Source organism: Cynoglossus semilaevis, chromosome 11 (genome assembly GCF_000523025.1).
Source record: "Cynoglossus semilaevis isolate Cse_v1.0 chromosome 11, Cse_v1.0, whole genome shotgun sequence".
In the NCBI taxonomy this organism is placed as follows: Eukaryota; Metazoa; Chordata; class Actinopteri; order Pleuronectiformes; family Cynoglossidae; genus Cynoglossus; species Cynoglossus semilaevis.
The window spans coordinates 5,598,084-5,620,452 of NC_024317.1; the positions used below are offsets into that span (position 1 = coordinate 5,598,084).

The 22,369-nt window shown below is 40.7% G+C and overlaps 1 protein-coding gene across 3 annotated transcripts in view; it reads left to right on the forward strand.

Annotated features, from left to right (window-relative positions):
- mdfi (MyoD family inhibitor) overlaps positions 1 to 15,640 on the forward strand; it is a 25,469-nt gene extending 9,829 nt beyond the window's left edge. For 2 of the 3 annotated variants that reach the window (XM_025060171.1, XM_025060172.1), the window contains 2 exons: positions 1,846 to 1,971; positions 11,013 to 15,640. In XM_025060171.1, the coding sequence (XP_024915939.1) occupies positions 1,846 to 1,971; positions 11,013 to 11,755 (869 nt within the window). In that variant the 3' untranslated portion in view covers positions 11,756 to 15,640. The remainder of the gene's footprint in view (positions 1 to 1,845; positions 1,972 to 11,012) is intronic. The other variant, XM_017036358.2, reaches the window with a different exon arrangement.
- The last annotated feature ends 6,729 nt before the right edge of the window (positions 15,641 to 22,369 follow it).

Consider the following 22,369-nt stretch of genomic DNA (forward strand, 5'->3'; position numbering starts at 1 on the left):
ACGTTAACATACAGGGCTATAGACTCAGGTCGGTCGTGTGTGTGTGTGATAGAGTGAACATCCATCCTATAATACACATACATCTCCAGACTAGACAATTGGCAGCACGGAGGGCGACACTTCTTAGCAGTGGCTTTCATATCTGGAGCAGGCTGATTGAGACTAATGGATACAACATGGGCTTCAGAAATGGCTTCCACATGTGCGCATGTGTGTGTGGTAGATAGAATGTTACATTGTTTTATATGGAGTGTATATATTTTGTGTGTGTGTGTTCCTGGTACAGTAAAGTGTTGGGGACATTTTTAGTGAAAATACCGTCCATGTGGGGACACATTGTGCTTGTGGGAACTTTTTGAGTCAGACGGTACTTTAAGACTTAGTTTTGAGTTAGAATTAATATGGACATTTCTAATATTAAGTCTATATTTGTTATTGTTAGGGTTTATGGCAAGAAATGTATTGTTTCTATGTAAAGTGCTTACAAAGCACAAAAACCTGTCTACTTTATGTACGTGTCTGTTATGGTAGAGGTAAAGGTGTTGACAGAAATATAGTTTAAAAAAAAAAACAGTTCTTCCCAGACCATGTTACACAATCAGGCAATGTAGAAATCCTCATTTGCAGACAGAGCTACTTGTCAATATTAAAAATATGTTAAATTTACCTTCATATTCAGTCATAATCTTTACATTGTTCAGTATGTAACAGTGTGTTTTAACAACTTTTTTTTCTATTTTTGATTTAGGTTGATTAATTATTATTTATATATAAATTAATATAAATAAAATAATTATATATTATATAGCTTTCTGCAGTTTATGGATTGTTAATTAAAAAGAAAAAAGAAAACAGCACAAGTTACGCCTCCTGTAGAAGTGTCCCATTTGTAGCGACAAGTTACGTGTGGGAAGAAATACAATTGAGATTTAAAAGATTATGACACTTCTCATAAGACAGAAGGTGCATGAAAGACAGGGGACAGATGGAGTAGGTAGGATAAATAAGCATAGCCGGGAAGTGTCGAGTCCATGCACAGGACGTGGTTAGATTTGTGTGCGTGTGAGTGTGTATGTGTGCGTGTTTATCAAACCCAGCTGGCTCTCATTTGCCCAGGAATGAATCTGCACCTCTCAGAGGCCCAGGCCTGCCTGGCTTTGAAGGCCTTTGTGTAGTATATATATGTGTGTGTGTGTGTGTGTGTGTGTGTGTGTGTGTGTGTGTGTGTGTGTGTGTGTGTGTGTGTGTGTGTGTGTGTGGGTGTGGGTGTTGTGTGTGTGTGTGTGTGTGTGTGTGTGTGTGTGTGTGTGTGTGTGTGTGTGTGTGTGTGTGTGTCTTTATATACGTTGGAGAGAGACAGAGAAGGAGAAGGAGAGGGAGGGGGCAGAAGATTGAACTAATGAGAGTATTCTGAGTTATTGGTGAACAAATTTAAACTCCAAATATTAAGACAAAGCCTATATTTTATATGCTGCTCCCTTTATGTGCTACATTTAAATATGCACACACTCATCCAAGCTGTTTCTGGGTTTTCACGAGCCTGCACATGGACCCCTAAACAGTCTCAAGAGGTTGGATTTAACTGCTTCCAGATGCAAGTTCACGACAGAGCGTACACCAACACGTAGAGACAAAGTCTTCTGCTTTTGTTGAAGTCAGCAGAACTGGTCTATTTGGATAAATGCAGTGTTGGTTGATGGGAAATGACACGGGAAAAGCCAGGTTGATTAGAAGTAGAAGGACTTGATTTTGTCTGACAATAAGAAAGAAAAAGGGGGGGGGGAAATCACACATAAAACTTGTTGTCTGACAGAAAAGTTGTGTCCTTTTTTTGTCTTCCCACAGATGTGGTCCACACCTACATGGAGCCCCTCATATTGAGGTCAAACGGCACCGTGATAGACCAAGAGGACGCGTGTAATCGGATCCTGCCGCACTCTGAGCTGACAACACCCAACAGGAGTATCACATGTGAGTCAATCGTGCCTCATCACACACATGAACACATGCAGAGCGACTGGTGGGAGTTGTATTTCCATTACCTATCGCTGCTGTGATGATTCACATTATTCTGACCTTTAAACAAACACATTTGCACACTATGAAGAAAGGGCTGCGGTCGTCACATATCAAACAAAGACTTAAATATACGGACATTTCCAGTTAATTGGATTATGTTGCTGAATTTAAACACAACACGTCTGCACTATATCATCCCGGTGCTGGTACTTTCTCCTTCTCTTCTCCATACTTTGTTTTTTTTTTTTGTTTTGTTTTTTTGTTAATTGTTAGAATTGATCGCCATGACAATAGTCACTCACAACAATGTGGATGTTGGTTCCATTGCTCAGTCCCGTTAATTATTTTAGGGTCCACTGGGCATCGAAGCAGTGGGCGAGTAAAATGAAATCCCCCAAAGTCAATCAATCAGTACGAATGTCCTTACATCACATTAGGACACGGTTGTTCCACTAGCTTTGATAATCTGTTTATTCAACTTGTCTTTCTAAAATAGTAAAAAAATAAGTTTTGGGATTTGCTCACTATATTTACATATGAACAAAATGGAAATTTAGAGAAATTGGGATTCGTTCTGTTTTCAAAAGAAATTATACTTCATATGAAGCAAATGTCAGAACTTCTAAATATAATTGAGCATAGTTGAGGTAGAGTTTAAGAATGAATCACATTTCCATAGACATTGACACGCCTCCTGAAAAGAAAGCCAAATCTGTTGTGTTATAATTCACTTGAACCTTTTGGACAGACAAACATGTTTTCCATTAGCAGACTAAATTCTATTTGTTAAACATAAACTAATTTAGAAGTCAAAATCCTTTGTGTTACTAAGCATAAGCTAGCAAAGAATTAGTCCCATCGCCATCTGCTATCAATAGGATTGAACAAATATTTAGAAAATCAGTTCAAGTCTGCGTGCTCAAAACCAAAGCGGAAACTGCTGCTGAATGTGTGTGGTATTGGATAAGAAACTGTCATGGTGTTCTAAAAAAACACAACCACATGGGTTTAGATGTTACTGTGACGAGTCCACTGCTGCTTAGAGATGTTCCTGGAGATTTTATCAGGGCAAAAAAAAAAGGAGAAAGCTTTACGTTTAATCCCTTCACCCTGTCAGAGATGGAGACTTGTCATATGATAAGATGAGTCAGAGTTTCTGTTTGTTCATGGGAAGCTTAAAGAAATTTGACAGGCAAAACATTTGCAGTTGTACCACTAATGAAAATGCATTTTTTCCATCAGATATCAGTGTCAGATATGTCACTGTAATTCCACAGATTTGTAATCAGCCTTTATACTTTGCAAATGATACAAGCAGGTTTCAACAGACTGGTGTTCTGCAACCTTCAACACCAGAAGAGATCATTTAAACAGTCAGTAAAACTGAAAGCTGCATATACTACAACCATTTATTTGTACTGTAGTAATACTACCGATTGATAAAGATGTACAAAAAAGAAAACTATTGAAAAATTATTGTGATCTGTTTTACCACAGACAAATCAGACTGTGATCAATTCTAACACCAGAATAACACCATATTTTGAGTTAAGATGAGAGTCTTTTTTTGCTGTTAGCAAGCAAGCTTTTTTGTAAAAAAGAAAAACTGTGTACCTATAATACTGGTCTGAAGTATTTTTTAACTCAGTCAAAGAGGCTAAAGAGCTGAATGTGGCTCAGTAACCACAGGTTTCAGAAACCTGTAATAAACCTGAGAATGTGTAGTTTTCACATCTGCGCAACAAAAATGTCTGAGCAGCAAAATCTGAAAACTGACCTCTGCAAATTGATCTTAAAGAAAAATCTAAAAAGATGGAAGATATTAACCTGTGATAATTTCTTCGTGAGCCTCTACTTTATTCGAGACACATGCGAATATAAAAGTACAAAAAATAACCGTTCTTTGTGTTTCTGGATCACAAATAGAGTTGTGAAATTTGTGTTTCTGGATCACAAATAGAGTTGTGTGTGCATTGACAAATTACAGGTATTAGATTTTATTGCCTTTATTTATTGCAGAGGTTCTTACGAAAACATGGGCTTTAACCTTGGGATAAAACTACTGTGTGTGTGATGTTAGATTCAATTTCTTTTTTCTGAAACAGAATCCAGATTCTTCACTTCACACGTCCACTCTTTGATGTCAGTGAAACCATGTGTTTGACCCATCCTTTAATGTTGGTTCTATAACAAAAGAATGCCATTGGAGGTGTCAGACAAACAGGCAGACGGATGACTGTTGCGTGTGTTTTATTTACCCTCAGCGTTGCAAGTCTAAACTTCTTCCCAGATTTTCCAGCTGTCTATCGAGTGCAACTCCACCTCAATTAGCTGTTTGGGGATAAGCATCTCAACACCTGAACAAAACTCCTGTCTGTGGAATATCACCAACAAGTCCCTGCATCAGTTCTTAGACTCTTTTCTGTACTTCTGAAGACCAACGTCCTCAATTACACCGCCCTTTTTTTTTTTTTAAACTCCAGCTACATTATGTTGAACCTGTGCCAGTAACCCAAAATCACAGTAAAAATGTAAATGCCCCAGAGGTTTCTAAACAGGCTGCCTGTCATTCAAACGGGAGAAAATAAAAAAAAGGTGAATGTAAAGAAGTGACGAACCAAAAGCGAAGCTGAGGGGTGACAGGAAGGTTGAGTAAGCTGACATCTGAGCATGTGTTAGAAAACAACCCGGGTTTTTCCTGGAATCTGGGGCCGGCCATGGGTGACATACACAGACACACAAACCTGCTCCATCATAATAGCTAGTTTGTGGCGACTGAAAAACCAGCAATTCAGTCAGGAAATGGATAAGTAGGTGAAAGGAGTACGTCCTGAGCTGAGTAGGTGTGTGAATTATCTCTCTGCTGTTCCAGTCTATTTCAGGCCTGGGGCGAGGAAGCCTGAGGTTTCTGGGTAGGGGGGTTTTTTTTCTGATTCATTTTACATCCCAATAAAATCCATGAAGCCCACCGGCTCCATATGCTGCACAGTGAAGGTTATGTAACGGCCGTAGGCCTGGACAAAATGTACCGTCATGACCACCAGCCTCTCCACTTGCTTTCATGTGTCTCCTCCTTTTATCCATCCATTTCCTCCCTCTACATTTTACACAATCACAAGAGTGTTCATTTCAAATCAAACCTCCAACCTAAACATGGCTGAGCTCTAAACTTTATCCTCCTCTCAGGTGAGCACAGTCTGTTTGTTTGCAGACATAATTATACGTCTGTCTCACTCTGCGCCAGCGTGCCTCTATTTTTTTTTTACTTTTGTCACCGCAGATGTGGTTTGCGTTTCCTCATATAGCCCTTGTTACCTCCAAATCAGTTTAGATGCGCTCCATTTCGTCCGCGACGGATCAACAAATCATCATCAGTTTTGCTGTTGTTTAACTGTGTGTGAAGACTCATTATAAAGTAGCTGTGAGTCAGGTTTGCGGCGGGGGTCATGACTGTGCAACATCTGCACATCTGTGTGTGTGTGAGCGTGAAGAAGTACACACATACAAACAGAACGGCAATCTGCCTCGAAGTGATGACATCAGAGCTATAGTATGCGTCTGGCCCAGGGTTTACGACGAGCCGTCTGATAACAATGTGCAGAGAGAAAGAGCTGTTAGCATGTGTGCCTGGCTGTCATGACCTCTCACACACACACACACACAAGCAGAAGTCACTGATGTCATGCCTGCATTACCGTCTTTGACGTCACGGCCGCAGCAGGATACACATGCTGACACTGCAGACTCATGAGGAAACAATGAGACGTGTCATCCATCACCGTAGCCTCCATGACATTTCCAGTCTGTGTATTTCTTTTTCTATTTGAAATCTTTTTTCTAGACGTCATTAACATAAATTTAGTCGAAGTCTTTTTTTTCTCTCTCACTTGGGTGAAGAAAGGCCTGACGGTGAAATTCTTGGAACTGTTTGTTATTATCTTGTCATCAAAGAGGAGGGGTGCGCTGCCTGCCGCGGGTGAGAAATCTAACGAGTCGCTGACGACGCTTTTAATTTGAGACCAGTCACTGTGCTCAAACATTTGGGGTCTGCCTTAATTCATCCCTCCAGGTCTTAATCTTTCCTTTGTCTTCCATTAAACCCCATTTCACACTGCATGATTTTTGGCCCGGCCCTCCAATCATCATCAAGTGTTGCAACTTGCACATAACCCCACCCCCGATTGGCATGTGATTGGCAATCTGCAAAGACACAATTAAAGAGTGCCTCTCCACCGCTGCCTCTCCAACGTGTTACACACTGCTCTGTATTTTCAGCATGTTGTAAATTTGATCAGACTAGTCTTAAAATTCTCTTTCCTCTGTCGAAAACTGAAAGAGAGGAACGGGGAAGAGATGGAAAAACACAACAGTATTTTCTTGTCAAAGTACTAATAGACAAAATGACATCATTTGAAGTACGATCAGGATAATTGGGAATTTTATGTGTACTTGTGCTTATTGTAGTCTGTTAAATACTGTTATTATTTTATTTGCTATTCTCACTAAACAAAATAAACCAGTTGCAATTCAGTGCATTTTTTTCCACTTGAAGAATGAATGAAGAAAATGTTAAAAATGTCTCTGTACTCCCTGAGGGTCCCACCCCCCGCTTTGGGGAACATTGGATTAGTGGTGTTCAATGGTTCCTTAGTGTTTTTGAATTTGAGAAAACCACAAAAAAAAAAAAAAACTGATCGTAACAGATTGGAAAATTGTCAATAATAATAATTCTTTATAACGATGTCATATTTTATATTTTGTTGCAGAATACATAAAAAACATACCCGTAAACCACATCATTCCCTGAAGTAATAGTAATTAAAACAAATTAATTGCTGCAAACGTGTTCAGACGTAACCACACCAGTGAATGCACAATCATGTTCCTGCTTCAGGGCGAAGATTTTTGTTTAACCACATTCAGACTGTCACAGTAGGTGGATTATACCCTGATAAAGTCAAATACACGCTGTTACTTCATGTTGAGATCTAGTTTGGAATTTGTGCCTGAGTTTTTTTCTCTCTTAATAAGATCCTTAAAAGCCCCCGGTTTGAGGCAGTAGATAAATCATATACTATTAATATGGTGAAACTGGAGGATGATTGTCTTCAGTTGTTGTGTTTATCAGCAGCCAATCACGGTTACGTAATGATTGGTGAGAGTTTTCATACTTCAGAAATCACATGAGAGTCTCATGTCAGTGCCTACGGCTGCACCACAGCAGTAGATCTTTAAAACTCTACTAAAATAATAATTTTAGGATTCATTAGCAGCCAGCTGACTATAAGCAACAACTATTAGGCTTCTCTTTCACTTCTTTTGCCACAAACCTCAACTCATTCACCTCCACTACTTTTTGCATCATTAACTTCCCACCTTCCTCACCCGTCTCACCCACACACTCCTGTGCACGTCATGCTAATGTTTTCTCTCTCCTCATCTTTCTGGTGCCTTACACACTCACCAAAGATGAAAATGTCATCCATTGAAGGATAAAGTATTACAGCAGTAAACATGTAAAGTACAGCCTGTGTGATGCTTTTCTTAAATTTTCACAGTGATAGTTCTTCTTTTATGGACAACTCATAATCAACTCTAAAAATGTGAGTGGTTAAAATGTTTGTGCAAATCTGGCCTGAATTAAAGATTCCTAAGATGTGTTTGAGATTATTTTGAAACACATATTGAGCAGCAGCGGGGGAAAAAAAATGGAGCAACTCAAGTTAATCCAACATCGTTAAATCATTTTGTCATTAGCTGAATGCGTCTACATTTTTACCCTTTTTATTCTGAGCCTTTTTCACTGACTCTTTGTTACGTCTTAATATCCATAAAACCGACACAACTGGCCACTGATGGTTGAACTTTGCAGCGTGGTTTGTCTGTTACTTCACGACTTGGACTCTCGCATCTATAGTTCTGCGCTTTTGACACGTTTCCCAACAAAAACAGGACAAACTGTGCCAGAGAAAGATGTTAGGGATGAAGCAGCTGGAACAGAGACAGACAGTGTTCAGTCATCGTCCTGGTGACTCACTGCAGCAGAGAATATGAGAGACAAGGGGGGAGGAGTGGAGGGAGAGGGGGGATGAACAGCCGCTCTGGTCTGGGAGCGAGGTGTGTAAGTACAGGGTAGCAGAGAGACGCTCGGAGAGGAGGAAGAGGAGGAGAGAGTGTGTGTGTGTGTGTGTGTGTGTGTGAACGGGTGGGTGTGCTGCTGTGTTCAACCGATGGTGACTCACTTATGCTCACTCACTGGCCAAATGGATTTTGCGCGGATGTACATGTGCACGCACACATTATACTTGGAGAGTGAAGGACCCCTGAGTGGCCTACAATACTGTGTCAGTGCCACCCACCCACGGTGGTTTCCCGGTCCCATCACGTTAATCTTCTTGTTTGCTGTTATTTTTAAAGAGCTGCCGCTGCTGAGTCATTGTGTTTATGAGTCACACCCATGCATCCTCCTGGTCCAAAAAAATGCACGAGCGCTAACCCATTTCTTTTGACTTTGTTTCCCCTCTCTTTCTCACTCCAATTTGACTTTCCTGATCTCACACAAAGGGTTCTTGTGTGGATTTTTCTCTCTCTCTCTGTGTGTGTGTCTGCACGTGTTCTTTCATGCATATATTTGTGTGTGAGAGTGGGCTAACCTCAAGCTCTGTTTGGAGTCGGTCCCTATTCCCTCCCTGTTTCTCCCTATCTGTCTGACTGCCAGTTCAGCCTATGCAATGCTCTCTCCCTCTCTCTCTCTCTCTCTCCCTCTCCCTCACACACACACACACACACACAAACAAGTATGAATTTCTTAATCCCCCGTAGTACCATAAAAAGTAAATGCTAAAAAGTTGTGCAAAGCTCCTGTGCCCTGTCTTTTTCTTCATGCTGACCTACATCCTGGCAAACCCAGAGTTAGAATCCAGTTTTGTAGAAAAGACTAACAATAGAGAAAACATAAAAAAAGAGAGACAAGAAAGTGGAGAAAATGGTCTGTGGGAGGAAAAGAGGAAGAGAAACAGACGCATGTAGTGACATTGGTAAAAAAAAAAAAAAATGCTGAAAAGTTTAGTTCCTTCTTTTAAACACACAAACACGCAGACACACACTGGCCACACACACACACATACTCACACACACACACTCATGCAGATCCTACCGCCTGCCAAACATCTGGAGCAGAGTTAGAAAACGCTGAATGAGAGAAGCTTTAATAACACTGGTTTGGTCGAAAGACCACGTTCGTCAGCCAATCCAAACAGACAGTGTTGGGTTATCTGTCTCTGAACGGTTATCGAGCGAACACTTTTATTGTCAGTCGTGTTTCACAGCAAAAAGTGGGGACCACACTCGGCGTGTGTCTCCGTGTGCGTGCACTGTCACATGTGCAGGACAGAGTTTCTGCTTTGATTTCCTCTGGTTTCCTTTGGTTTTGCTGGTGTACTCGATGCAGCACTGTTAATTCTCACCACGCCTCCCTCATACCGTACGCTTTAAGGTCAAGAAAAATATTTAGGGCCTCAATATGATGGCAATAAATACTACCATAATATATTAAACCGGGCTTCTATTTTATCCGTCTTTTCGGGGCATGTGTTTGGTTTGGCAACATAAGGTGTGCGTTTCTGCCTCCTCTTTTCAGACGAATAGTTACTTGATAGCACTTGGAGGTAAAATATACCAGGAGTCTTTATTGGCCAAGAATAACAAACGTGCCCGAGCTAGAGCGCTGGTGTGTTTGTAGACATTCAAGAGTGTGTACTGTTTAAAACTGCATTTTTATAAAGTCACAGATTAATGGGAAATATTTGAATGACTCTGTCTTAGGTGGACAGAACCTCCAGTGTCTCCTCTTTGTCTAGTTGTGTGAGTCTAGACAAAGAGGATCAGGGATCAGTCTGTACACACAGAGTTCTTCCCATGAACTGTTGCCTTTAGGTTGGGTTTGTAGCCGGACTCTGTTTCCCACAGCCTCCCTCTCCACAGGCTGCATCAGCACAAATATGCAAACTTTACTCCGGACTTAAGGCAACTGGATCACTGTACGGTACTGTACTGCAGTTTTAAAGTTGATAGAAACACAAAAAAACGTTTTTAAAAACTTAGCAGCTGCTGGTGTTGCATTTAAACGAAGCTTTGACCAAAGGCAGGGATTGGTTGTTTCTCCCCATATTTTGTTGAACTAAGGATTTTGGACTTTGGTTTCTCACTGTGTGCACAGGATGAATTTGTAAAACTATTGGCATAAATAATTCAGGAATCAGGAAGGTACAGCTAATGCGATGGGTTATACTGGCATTTGAAGAGAAATCCTTTTGTTCAGATTTCCAAACTCTCCGTGGCAGGAGTTCAGCGTCTAATTGGCCTGTCTGCAGCACAAATGTCTGTCATATCATGTGGGGCCACTGCAGCCAATGACAAACACAGACTGAATGTAAATAATGCAAGTGATCCGTGTCTTGACTTTGCATTTGTACCAAATCTCTGTCCATATAAATATATAACATATCCTGTGAACACTAACACAAACCTGTCCTTTAAATAGTGCTGATGGTCTCAGTCCAAAAATAAAAAAATACTTTTGGTTTTCATAAAAGTTGCTGACATGAGTGTGACTGATCAGCAATGCTGGTCGTGGCCATAATAACCACCACTACCATCAGAAAGTACCTAATGTTTTTTAACGGTAGTCATTTTGGTTTTTCTCTACTTTTCGAATCCTGCCCTGGAATTTTTGTGAAATGAAAAAAAGAAAACCCGGCCCACCACCTGCTGCAGTTTGAAAAATCTTTCATTTAATTGAATGGGATTAAAAATATTTTAATATATGCGTAAGCAAAAGCATCAGTGGAGGCTTCAGCTTCAGGTCAGAGAAAGGGGTTTTTTTTGGTCATATTAAGGATTCGAAACCACAGCTGTCCTCTGATTACCAGACCAAATATTTAAATCATTTGACACAAAATCAGTCGTTTTATATCTTGTGTTTTTTCCCGCAGCTCAACCAGGAGCCAGATCAACGCCCATCCAACAAACCCAGCCATGTCGGACGCAGCCGAGCAGCCAGCTACGAAACGGAGCCAAGCAGCACTCGCAGACACACTCCCCTCACACACACTGTACTCATCACACACATACGCCGAACACACATCGACACCAGTTGAACGGGGTCAGAAACGGGGGCCCTCATCCTAAACTAGGATCCCTCCCGAGAGGAGGCTCGTCCACGTCCTCGTCCTCCTCGGCAGGGCCGAGACACAGCAAAAGATTGCAGTCCAACCCGTCCATCACCTCCCAGAGCAGCAAGAGGAGCAAGAGCAGCTCCAAGAGCAACAGTTCGCAGATTCCTACAGAAGCACAGGACGGTGAGGACACTGAGGGCATGACGAGAGGAAGAGACAAATACCAAAGCGTGTATCTGACTGTGTATCTGACTGTGTATCTGACTGTGTATCTGACTGTGTATCTGACTCTCTCTTCCGCTGCAGATTGCTGCGTTCACTGTATCCTGGCGTGTCTCTTCTGTGAGTTCCTAACTTTGTGTAACATCGTGCTGGACTGCGCCACCTGTGGGTCCTGTGCGGGCGACGACTCATGTTTCTGCTGCTGCTGTGCGTCGGAGGAGTGTGGCGACTGTGACCTGCCCTGTGACATGGACTGTGGCATCATCGACGCCTGCTGTGAGTCTGCAGACTGCCTGGAGATCTGCATGGAGTGCTGCAGCCTTTGTTTCTCCTCCTGATGGCTCGGCCGCCACCGCAACTCAGCCCCCACAAGCCCAGGAACAACTTTGACCAATATGTCATTAGCGCTGAATGGCCGCAGTCATTGTTGCCTGGGATCCGTGGTTCACATTATACTGGCTGACCCAGTTGGCTCTATAATAAGTCCAATACTTCTTACAGGGTTTGCCAAGTAAAAGATGTGACCTAATGCTAACAGCAGTCACTATTGAACTTTTTCTTTGCTACATTGACGCAGCAACGGGACACTTGGTCCCTGTTTTTGCTGTTGGTCCATTTCTACCCAGCTGGACATGTGTGCAGAGTGAGTTCCAGCTGTGGTCAGTGGGAGCTTGCCAGGCTAACGCCGTCTCTGGACCCTTATTGAACAAATGATTATTATTATTATTGTGCCATTGGAACGACTGGAGTTCTCCAAGCATGAAAAATGACCTCTGAAGGCAAATGAGAAAATGGCTCCATTTAACTGGATTTTAATGTTTCTATAGATAAGAGCAGCAGCATAATGGGAAAATGGACGCTCAGATCTCAGTCCAATTGTACTCTGACCCTCTGTCCTCTGTCCTCTGTCAAGGTTAACGTCCTCTTGTTTGAGTGCAAGCAGTGGACTAGGCAAAGGAGATGATGATGTCAAAATCGCCGCTTTTATGTACCAATAGAAAAAAAAAGAAAAACCTTAAGGGTGGCTTGTGGCAATATTACAGACTGATGTTTGGTTAACGTGCATCTCTTTAAAGGAACTCACTAAAGATTCATGGAAGTGTCATTCATCAAACTGGAGGAAGGATGGAAGAGAGCGCTTTACCACAAGTCCCTTGATGTTTACTTTCAGTATTTTGTTTACTTTAACAAATCTTTTCTTTTTTTTTTCTTTAAAGGGACTTTGACTGTACTCGGTAAATTCTTCCTCGTTTGAACTGGTCTGAACTGGTCTGAACTGGTATAGGACTGGAACAGCATCATCTCTCCTTTCTTTTACACATTTCATTTTCTCTTTGACAATCTTTGCTATGTGAACAAATGGCTCAGGCTTAGCTAAAGGCCTGAATTTTCAAATAGACCCTGTTGCCATTACTAAATCTCTATTAATCCTTATTTTGTAGATTTTAGTTCAGATATTTGCATTTTTTTCTTCCTCAAATGTGAAAATCACATTTCTGTGTTATCGGGTTTTGCCTCTCTGTGAAGCAGACGTTGCTCAGCATCTAATTTAATTCCTGGAGTGAGAATCTCAGCGTTGTACACCCTCTGAGTATGAATGGTACAATTCAGATAACAAACCCACTCGCTCATATGCTGCCACACATTCCATCTCCAAACCAATACCTCTCCAGATGTCACCTAGATCTGTTGCGCCTCGTCGAGTGGCTCGATGCAAATCTCCCTTCCCTCTGATCGAATACTGTTTGTGCAATTCATTTGTCTTTGAAACACTAAAGATTTTTTGCTAATACTGGACCTTAGTTCCTGAACCTAGAACTGCTTGTACATAGAAGGGTTTTTTCTGCGCTAACATTGCTGTGGTCGATGAAACCCTGTTTTTAAGGACTGAAATCTAACACTGTTGATGATAATACACTATGGCTGTAATTAACCTGATAACACAGAAGCAGATTATGCAAGTCTTGGAAATTCAGCTAACACACTGAGAAGATAATATGACTCCTGACGTCTGTACATATCAGACTGGATCCGTCTCTTTTGGGACGTGTTCACACTTTAATGCAACAGTTTCCACGGCAAAAAAAGAAAAATAATAATTCCTGCACAACAATGCAATACTTAACGATAGGTGAAAAATTGTTACAGAGAGAACTGCATTTTGTACTGGTAGGATATCTGTTATAAAATATTGATTTTTTGTTTTTACAAGATAATATTTCCAGAATTGTTGCTACACTTTCTGAAAAAACAAACATACAGTAGGGATTATTGTTGGAAAGACTGATGGTAAAATTTAGACCATTAGCAATTTTTTCACCAACTAGCATCATTCAAATAGGCCAAAAAAAATGAGAAGATAAAATATGTCACTTAAAATTGAAACAATTTATAATGCTTTTAAATGTTTAGAATCAGAATTTTTGGCCCTTTAAATGTTTACACATACAGCAGGGGAAATGTTTGGACTGCAGGCGGTCTAGAATAGTTTCAAGCCCATGTGGGTCGGTCCAATTTCTTAGCACTGTAATAATGTAATACCATCAAAGACAGTGGTTCTAAAAATCAATAACATCAAACATCAAATTACACAAAGTTCAAAGAAAGAAAATAAACGTGCAGTTCTGCCATCATCACTTAAACCTTAAAAATGTCCAGTGGGGCCCGCCCCACACTTTGAGAAGCGCTGACCTAACGTCACAGTTGTGCAAATGCAGCAGCAGTTTCTGCCTATGGGCCATTTTTTGCTGATAATTTGACTCTGATATTTTCTCACAACATTTGAAACAGGGTTTTCTTTAAGTCATAGGCAGTCATGTCAGCTTTTGGACTTTTCTTTTTCATTTAGCTGTATTAAACTAGTTTCCTTATTTGTTTGCTTTTTTAGGAAGTGTATCAACTTTTCTGGAAATTCAATTTTTAAACAGTACATTGGTTTGCGGTTACACTCCTCAGAACAGACCAACCAGCAGTACTTGTGTGATAAATATCCTTCATATTGAAGCCGAATTTTTAAAAATGGGTTTCCTATGACTCCTCCTGCAGTGGCCTGGACGTGTCACTGTCTCTCTCTCTCTCTCTCTCTCTCCCTCTCTCCATCTTTCTTTTTAAACATCCTCTATAAATCAACTAAAGGTAGATATTAGCAAACTATCTTTAAGGCTGAGTCATCAGGGCTTCAGTGAATATATTACAGAGAACGTTTTTTATGTGATTCCAATTGGCTTTTCTTAAAAAACAAAACAATAGGTCTGCTGTTTTTTTCTAACCAATCACATTTGACATGTTGTTTCCAATCACTTATGACTGTGCACAACCACAACCCAACCGGAGATCAGGTTTCAGGCTCCTGCCCTCAGTGCTGCAGTGACTTACTCTGCTTCAGCACAAATGGGCAATTTTTAGATACGAAAAAAGTCATTTGTCGTGTCACGTATATATGTAGAATTTTGCTTTTTTGAAATTTTATACATACAGTATGTCAGAATTTCGACAGCACCAAATTGGTAAAGTAAACAAGTGATTGTTACACCAGTTAGTTGCAGTAGTAAAAGTACAGTTATATGTGTTTCGCTGCTAAACTCACTATGTTGGTCTTCACTTTACTGATTTAACTCAGTTGATCACAGGCAGAATAATGACTTCACCCTCAAAGAGTTTGGTGTGTTTACACTGAAAAGAGCTTCACATCTCATGAAGAAGAGAGAGTCTGGAGGCATGCAAAGCACTGATTGGTTGGTTTGGAGTTGGAGGAAACCTTTAAGACATTGAAGTCCCAAAATAAACACTGTTCTTGCACTTAAATCACTGGTCTGGATTTTAAAAGATGATTTGATGATCAATGATTTTTTTTTTTTTGTTCTTGATGCTTTGGTTTACCAGACAGACCATCATCTCATTTCCTCTATCGTAAGGGCGCCCTATATGTCATTTAAGCTATATAATTCATACTGGAAGTTGGTATTTGTACTACTTTTTTTATATAATAATCAGAAACTGAAAATTCTTATAATTAATGATAGGTTCTTATTGTCATTGATTTAGAGCTCTGGCCTCGGCCAGCAATTTGGAATCTCCTGTTACCCAGCTGAATTCTTACCAGACTGTAGTCCACTGTCATGTCAGTCTGTTTACACTGCCCCCATGTAACCGTCATTTGAATTACAGTCCTGGAAGTCACATTAAAGTCTCTTTGTTTATAACTGAATAAACAATGTGAACTCTGTCCAACGTTTATCATCCTTTTCCACATCCATCCTTTTATCATACCCTGCCACAGCAAAGAATTGTGGGCACTTGACCAATACAACGACAGCACGGTGAAAGTGGCAAAGATGGCCGGTTGGAAGAAAACGGGGAATTTGGATCTACAACGACAGCACAGTGAAAGTGGCAAAGATGGCCGGTTGGAAGAAAACGGGGAATTTGGATCAAATGAAAGTGAGTCACTCAAAGTATTTAAAACAGTAACAAAAATGTTAACAGTTTATGAATTTCTACTACAAAGAGATTTAGATTCAAATATCAAATGTTGTGAATTATTTAGATAAATGTTAAGATAATGTCCTCTAAGAGTCCAGAAAAAAAAAGCCCTGGAAAACAAAAGCCCAGACAGAGAAAACTGGCTCCATTGAGTGAGCGTGTGTTTTTTGTTTTTCAAAAAGTCGATCAATAGGAATGTACTGTATGTTCAGGCCAATCTACGAAAGTGTGAAGAAATGGGGACATTTTTCTATGTTGTTTTAAAAATGTTCATCCCTTTTTTTATTGACTTTCTGCATTTCATCTTTTAAACACATCTCATCGTTCCACCACAGCAACTTCAGCCGTTCGTATCCCTGTGTCTACTGGATCTGAGGAGCTGGCTTCAGACTCCTCGGTTTCTACTAAAGCCTGAGTTCATTGACATGATGATCGGACTCTGGCTCCGAGGCGAACGCCTTGGTCAGCTACTGTCAGCTACTGTATTCTGTGTGTGTGTGTGTGTTTAAGGGAGAGAAAAAGAGGGAAGGAGATTGAGTGGGACTGTGAGGGATGACTAAGGTTAGACAAAGTGGCAATTCAAACTCCTCAGTGGGTTCACAAACACAGAGGACATCTCTGGACATCTGCAACTGTTTTGCAGGAAGCCATGCTTCAGTCGACCCTCATTTCCTTTTCCATGTCCACACACACACACACACACACGAGGAGCACGCACAACCTCAGCGAATCAAAAACCATATACAGCCCCTCCAGAACCAGCACAAAGCAGGCGCAGGGGACAAGTGGCTATTGAATATTAACCATGAAATTACAAAGGCTGTATTCTAATGGAGGTGATGAGGTCATAAGCTGGGATGGAAATCATAAATTAATACCCCTGACATGACAAGCGATCGCCCTTGGCTCCCACCAAACACAGCAAACCTCCCCTCCACCGCCTCCAACAAAAGTCAGTGTGACACTGAGAAGAAGAAATACTCTGTTTTATTATTAATACCAGGTCAAAGGAAGCCAGCACAGACACAGAACCCATACAATATGCCTGATATGTTTCTGATGTGACTATTGTAGTAAAGGACAACCATCTGACCTTCATGTGCGGCCACATCTATGAGGGTCGTTACCCAAGTGCTCCTCCGAGACCTTGACTACAATGTCAACAGCTTCACATTCTTTGTTATTCATTTGTTGCAACTTCGCACAGTGCTCTGTGAAAAGAAAAAAACTGTTTTTTCCCCCCTTTTACAATTGTGACATAGAGAAATGAGCGCAGCTTTCTGTTGTACGCCTATTGATTCCAGCGCATTCTTTTGCAGAGATCTAAAAAGATTCAGAGGTTTTGAAACAACGGCCTTCAGATTTACTCATTTCCACTCAAGTCAAAGTCGTATCAAGGAATTTCATACAAACAGAAGTTTGAGTCAGACTTCATTGTATCATAACGGGGCATGAATGAAGTTGTCATAATACCCTCGGAGGAGTACAGCTCCACAGATCAATAGGCGCCAACTGCCTGCATGATCCTTTGTATTTCATCGTTCGTATGATGAAGTCAAATACTTGATTTTAGTCCAAGTGACATCACTGGTTCAAATTAAAATCAATGTCGTACAAACCTAAAACAACAACTTCTTTCATCACGCCACCTGCAGGTAAGGTCAAAACCAAAGAATGCCAAGTCTTCGATCTCAGTGACACATTGAGTTCTTTGAACGTTTTGTAGTTTTTCCACTTCAATATGGCATTTAATTAAATTTTCATTATTCACCAAAGATTTTTGTTTAAGAAGAAAAATAATTAGTTTTTAAGAAACTTTTTGGAGTTAGAGTGGTGCAGTGCCAACTGAAAGTTCCGGGTTCGGTACAACCTAGTCACCAAATCCCAGGGTGCATCTGGAATAGCATCTAGCGCCAAAATGTCACTGTGCATACTACCAGCATGGTGACTGATGAAAAAAATGAACAAGCTGAAAGTGATAATTCTTCATTTTAAGAAATTGAGAGAATTAGCATCATGTTCACTTAGACCAGAGGTGCCAAACATACGGCCCGTGGGCTAAAACTGGGCCACTGGGGACTTCATGTTCAGGATATTGTTGTAAAATTAAATTTGACTTATTATTATTACAAATAATAATAACAACAATAATAATATATATACTTGTACTTATCTGGATGAAGTCAAAGGGGAAAAACATGGACAAACATAAATTGTTATTTATAGTTAATTATGTTATGTTTGTACTGGTCCAGCCCACTTAACATCTAATTAGGTTGTATACGGCCCGTTAACCAAAATGACTTTGACACCCCTTACTTAGGCTGAAATTATTTTTTGTTGTTTTTCTAAATCAGTGACAGACATCTCTTCTTTCATGGTCTAATCATGCAGCCAAAGATTAGGAACAGGAACAGATGCTTCCATCATTTTTTCATTATTCACTCAATGGCCACGTGATGCTGGTTCTGTAAATTTCCACAAAAAGTCAGTTGACGGAAGCATCTCGAGACGTGCCTTGAAGTCCGACTCAAGTCAGAATGAAAACAAAATACCTCTGTTGAAACTTTGAAAACACAGATACACTGAAAGGGCCAGTAAATAACTCTGGATAAGGACCGAGAACAAAAATAAAACCACCGCTGGCTGTAAATCAGAGGGAGGAGAGCTCAGTTAAAGCAGCTGTGTGAGTCAGTGGAACTGGTGCCCATGAGAGACTGAGAGGAGATGAAATGACTGGGGGGTGAAGACAGAAGTGGGGAGAGGGATCAGAAAGAAATGCATGATTCTCAAGGTTACTTTTACATCTTATTCAGTCTAAACTACACGATTGGAGATTGAGAGATGTTGTTTTTTTTTGTCTCCTGTCTTTGAATTCATTTAAAGTCTTCATCATCATGTGGTTTGTATCAAATAAAACTCTGGCTCACAGACCACTGGAGTACATCGAACTCACTGGCCGCACTACATGTGATATGAGCATCAATCTCACAGTGGCACACTGTGTTGGTTTGATGCTGGTCTCTGATGCCGTCTCCCCTTCAACACAGCACACCAGTGTTCTACAACAAGTTGAACTGAAGCGAAATTGTGGCACGCAGACAAGCTTGGATCGGCAGCAAAAATGTGTGTGTACTGTATCGAGTTACTCTGGCTGAAGAACTACTGGAGGAACCACAAGCCATGGGCTTCTAGGGAACACACACTTACACACATACGCATTTGTACAAACACATGTGCATCAAGATTTGGCAGGTACAAGGCTTTGTTTCTGTCATGGTCTCACAGCAGCAGCGGCGGCAGCACAGAGGCCTGGAGCGTGGGTGGAGCACACACCCCATGCCGTATGGACGACCATTTTTTCATGTGTGCTTTTAAAAAAAAATCCCAGATCATTTGATATGAGTTTTGACGTCAGTTAGTGAGAGAGGGTTGAAACAGGGGACTGCTTTTTAACTGCAGTGAAGGTGCAGCTGCAGTCAAATGAAAATGACTGATTTGTGCTCAAAGCCTCCTTCAGTCCAAAACCACAGTAGCGCTCGATTTCCAATATGTGCCTGGAGTGATGTTCTCATTAGAGATGTCTATGTCCAGTCCTGATCCGTCCCCTCCCCTTAACTCCATCCCTGCTCCGCCTGAACAAGGATCATACATCTTCTTTATAAGATGATGACAGATAGATTAATCTAGTGCGCTGGATTCTTCCGCAGTAAGAGCATCTGTTAGATAATGAATCGCTGATGGATCACCTAAAAGATCCAACTCCCAGACACAGTAAAGTCATTGACTTTGATGCATGCCGGTGGTGCGATCGGCGATGCACGATCAATGGGGGATGCTGACTCAATATCAGTTTAATCATTTCGGTCACCAAGCGGAATAACGTTGTTGAAGTTAAAGTTGTATTTAGAGGCTGCAGATAAGGCATAGATACAACGTCAGCACCGACTTCACCAAGTGCAGTGCTGTGTAGGTATTTTCCAACACCAGTGTCTAAACCTGGGTGGAGATTCATTTTGGTTCAAGGGCTGCATCTATTTAGATCATTTTACAAAAAAAATATCCTGAACAAGAATTGTTTGTGTAATTTGTTTTATTTGTTTTAAAAATCATAAACTGGGCCGGATTGAACTGCAGGCTGGTTTTGGTAGTGGTTCAGTACTATATCCTGAATCACCTTTCACACTTGCACTAATTTGAAGTTTCGGCTTCAATTCCTGGGAGGAAGTGCACAAAGATTGTGCCAATTCCCTACGCTGATCACTCCTGATAATTATCTATAGAGAATTAATGGTTTTGTTGCAATGACCTGGTTTACAGCTAACACCAACATCAGATATGATCTCACTAAAAGCTAACTCAAAGAGTCCAAGTGGTTGTGTTTATGAACCCAGAACCTGCAGCTTTACAATAGTATAAATATAATAGTTGTACAATATACTTAGTAGCACAGTTCCTAACAATCCAACTCTACTACTAATTGGTGCAATAATTACAAAACAACTTTACTTCAACGCTGCTCTTTCCTTTGGTTTTTCAGCCGTTCCAATCTGAACTAACTCTCTGCAGATCAACACACCATCAACTATTTTCTGTGGTCCATTAAAATGACTGAGGAGATTAATTCCATCTGTACGTACGGTTTATTTTTCATCAAAATTCCTGAATACTCTACCCTTAATATAAATTTATAATACTGGGGCTGGTTTTCAGAGAAAACAGTCTGAGCCCGTGCTAACTGTAGGTCAATTCCTGAGACAACCACACCTCAGAACTTGAGCTTAATTCTCTAGAACAACATTACTGCCAACATCCTGTTTTCTTCTGCATCATCCCCTAAAGTGATTTTACAAAACCGTAAAGAATTGTTGCAAGTATCAGGAACTAAATCTTATGACGGAAGACTTTTTAGCGTGCTGAGCGGGAATGATGCAGGATTGAGCTGCAGGATTTGGGGTGAAGATCCATTCCAAGTCCACCGGCCACAACCACTCGTGCAAACTTCAACCGCAACCGTAACTTTACCCTCGCTTCGACTTGAAGGCGAGTTTAAAGCAAATGCAGAAATCAGTTAGGGATCATTAAAATGTTTTATCCATCCCAGCTGCTCGTGGGTTCGGCATAAAGAGGGAAAAAGGTGCATGATAAAAAAAAAAAAGGAAAAATTGAAATATGGGGAAGACACAACGAATGCCATGTTTGCAAACACACACATATACACACATATACACACTCTCACCTCTGTCTCCCTGACATGGAGGTGAATACTGAGCAGGCTTTGCCACTTAAGCATTCCCTGGCTTTCATCTGTGTGGGTGGGAGATGCCAGATACCCAGTTCTGGCACACGGACAATAAAGCACTGGCTTCCCTTTAGCTAAGATTATTCCTTCGTTTTGGCTGCTGCTGAACAGTAAGTCCATTCTGAGCCTGGTGACTCATCCGAGGGCCTTGTAAAAACAGTTAAACTCATGCAACTGACATTATAATTTATTTTAATCAGGGGTAATTAATCAGTGCTAATTCGCTCGGCTTGTTCTAACGTTCGCCCAAATAGCCTGAATAGCAACCAAATGGCCGAGTGACACGCGGGGGCCGGAGGAAGTTGTTTAAGGACCATTATGTATGATTTCTGTGGGTCCTGGAGGGACTGAAGTGCTGTGGCAAAAACAGAAAAAAAAGATGAGTCAAGGGTCGAGGGTTCCGCAGCACGGGCTGAGCTCTTTTTTAAAATTCTAACAGAAACATGAAGAACCTTCATCTGGATACAAGCTCAATTCTCATTTTTAAATGTTGTCTGCAACACTGCAACCCTAAAATCTGATGTTAAAGATGTTTTTAAGTGTAAAATCAAGAAACACTATTACCATCTGGAGCACAGGGTTGTCAAAAGCCTGGCCCAGGGGCCGTTTTCTGCTCACATACCCCTCCACATCTGGCCCAAAAAAATCAATTTTGATCTTTGAGGTAATGTATTTTCAATTGTTTTTGTTTACAGTGTAGTATTATAGAATATTTATATAAAATACTACTTTGTGATTTTGATATTTACATCTAATGTGGCACGTTTTTATAGGAATAAAGTTAATTAGTAAATACTTTACCTACATTTGTATTTAGAATAACAGACACGAGGCACATGCTAATGTGGCTAATTCTTATACTAAATTATCATTGTGCAATATTTTATACCATTAATAATCCAATATAGTGTATGATCAGTTGATAAATTGAACAGATATTACATTCTGCGTTAACTGATGGAGGAACATGAAGGCTAATTCTGATAAAGTAATGAATGGACACAGTGATCTGATTAAAAAAAAAACAAAGACCGGTTTGAACCGGCTGGTACTGGCTTACTGCTGGATTATAGGAGGTAAAGGTGATAAAAACTAAAGGAACCAGAGGCAGAGACAGAAAAGGGAAAGAAAGGAGGGACTCCCCGCTTGTTTGGCGATAATGTTATGT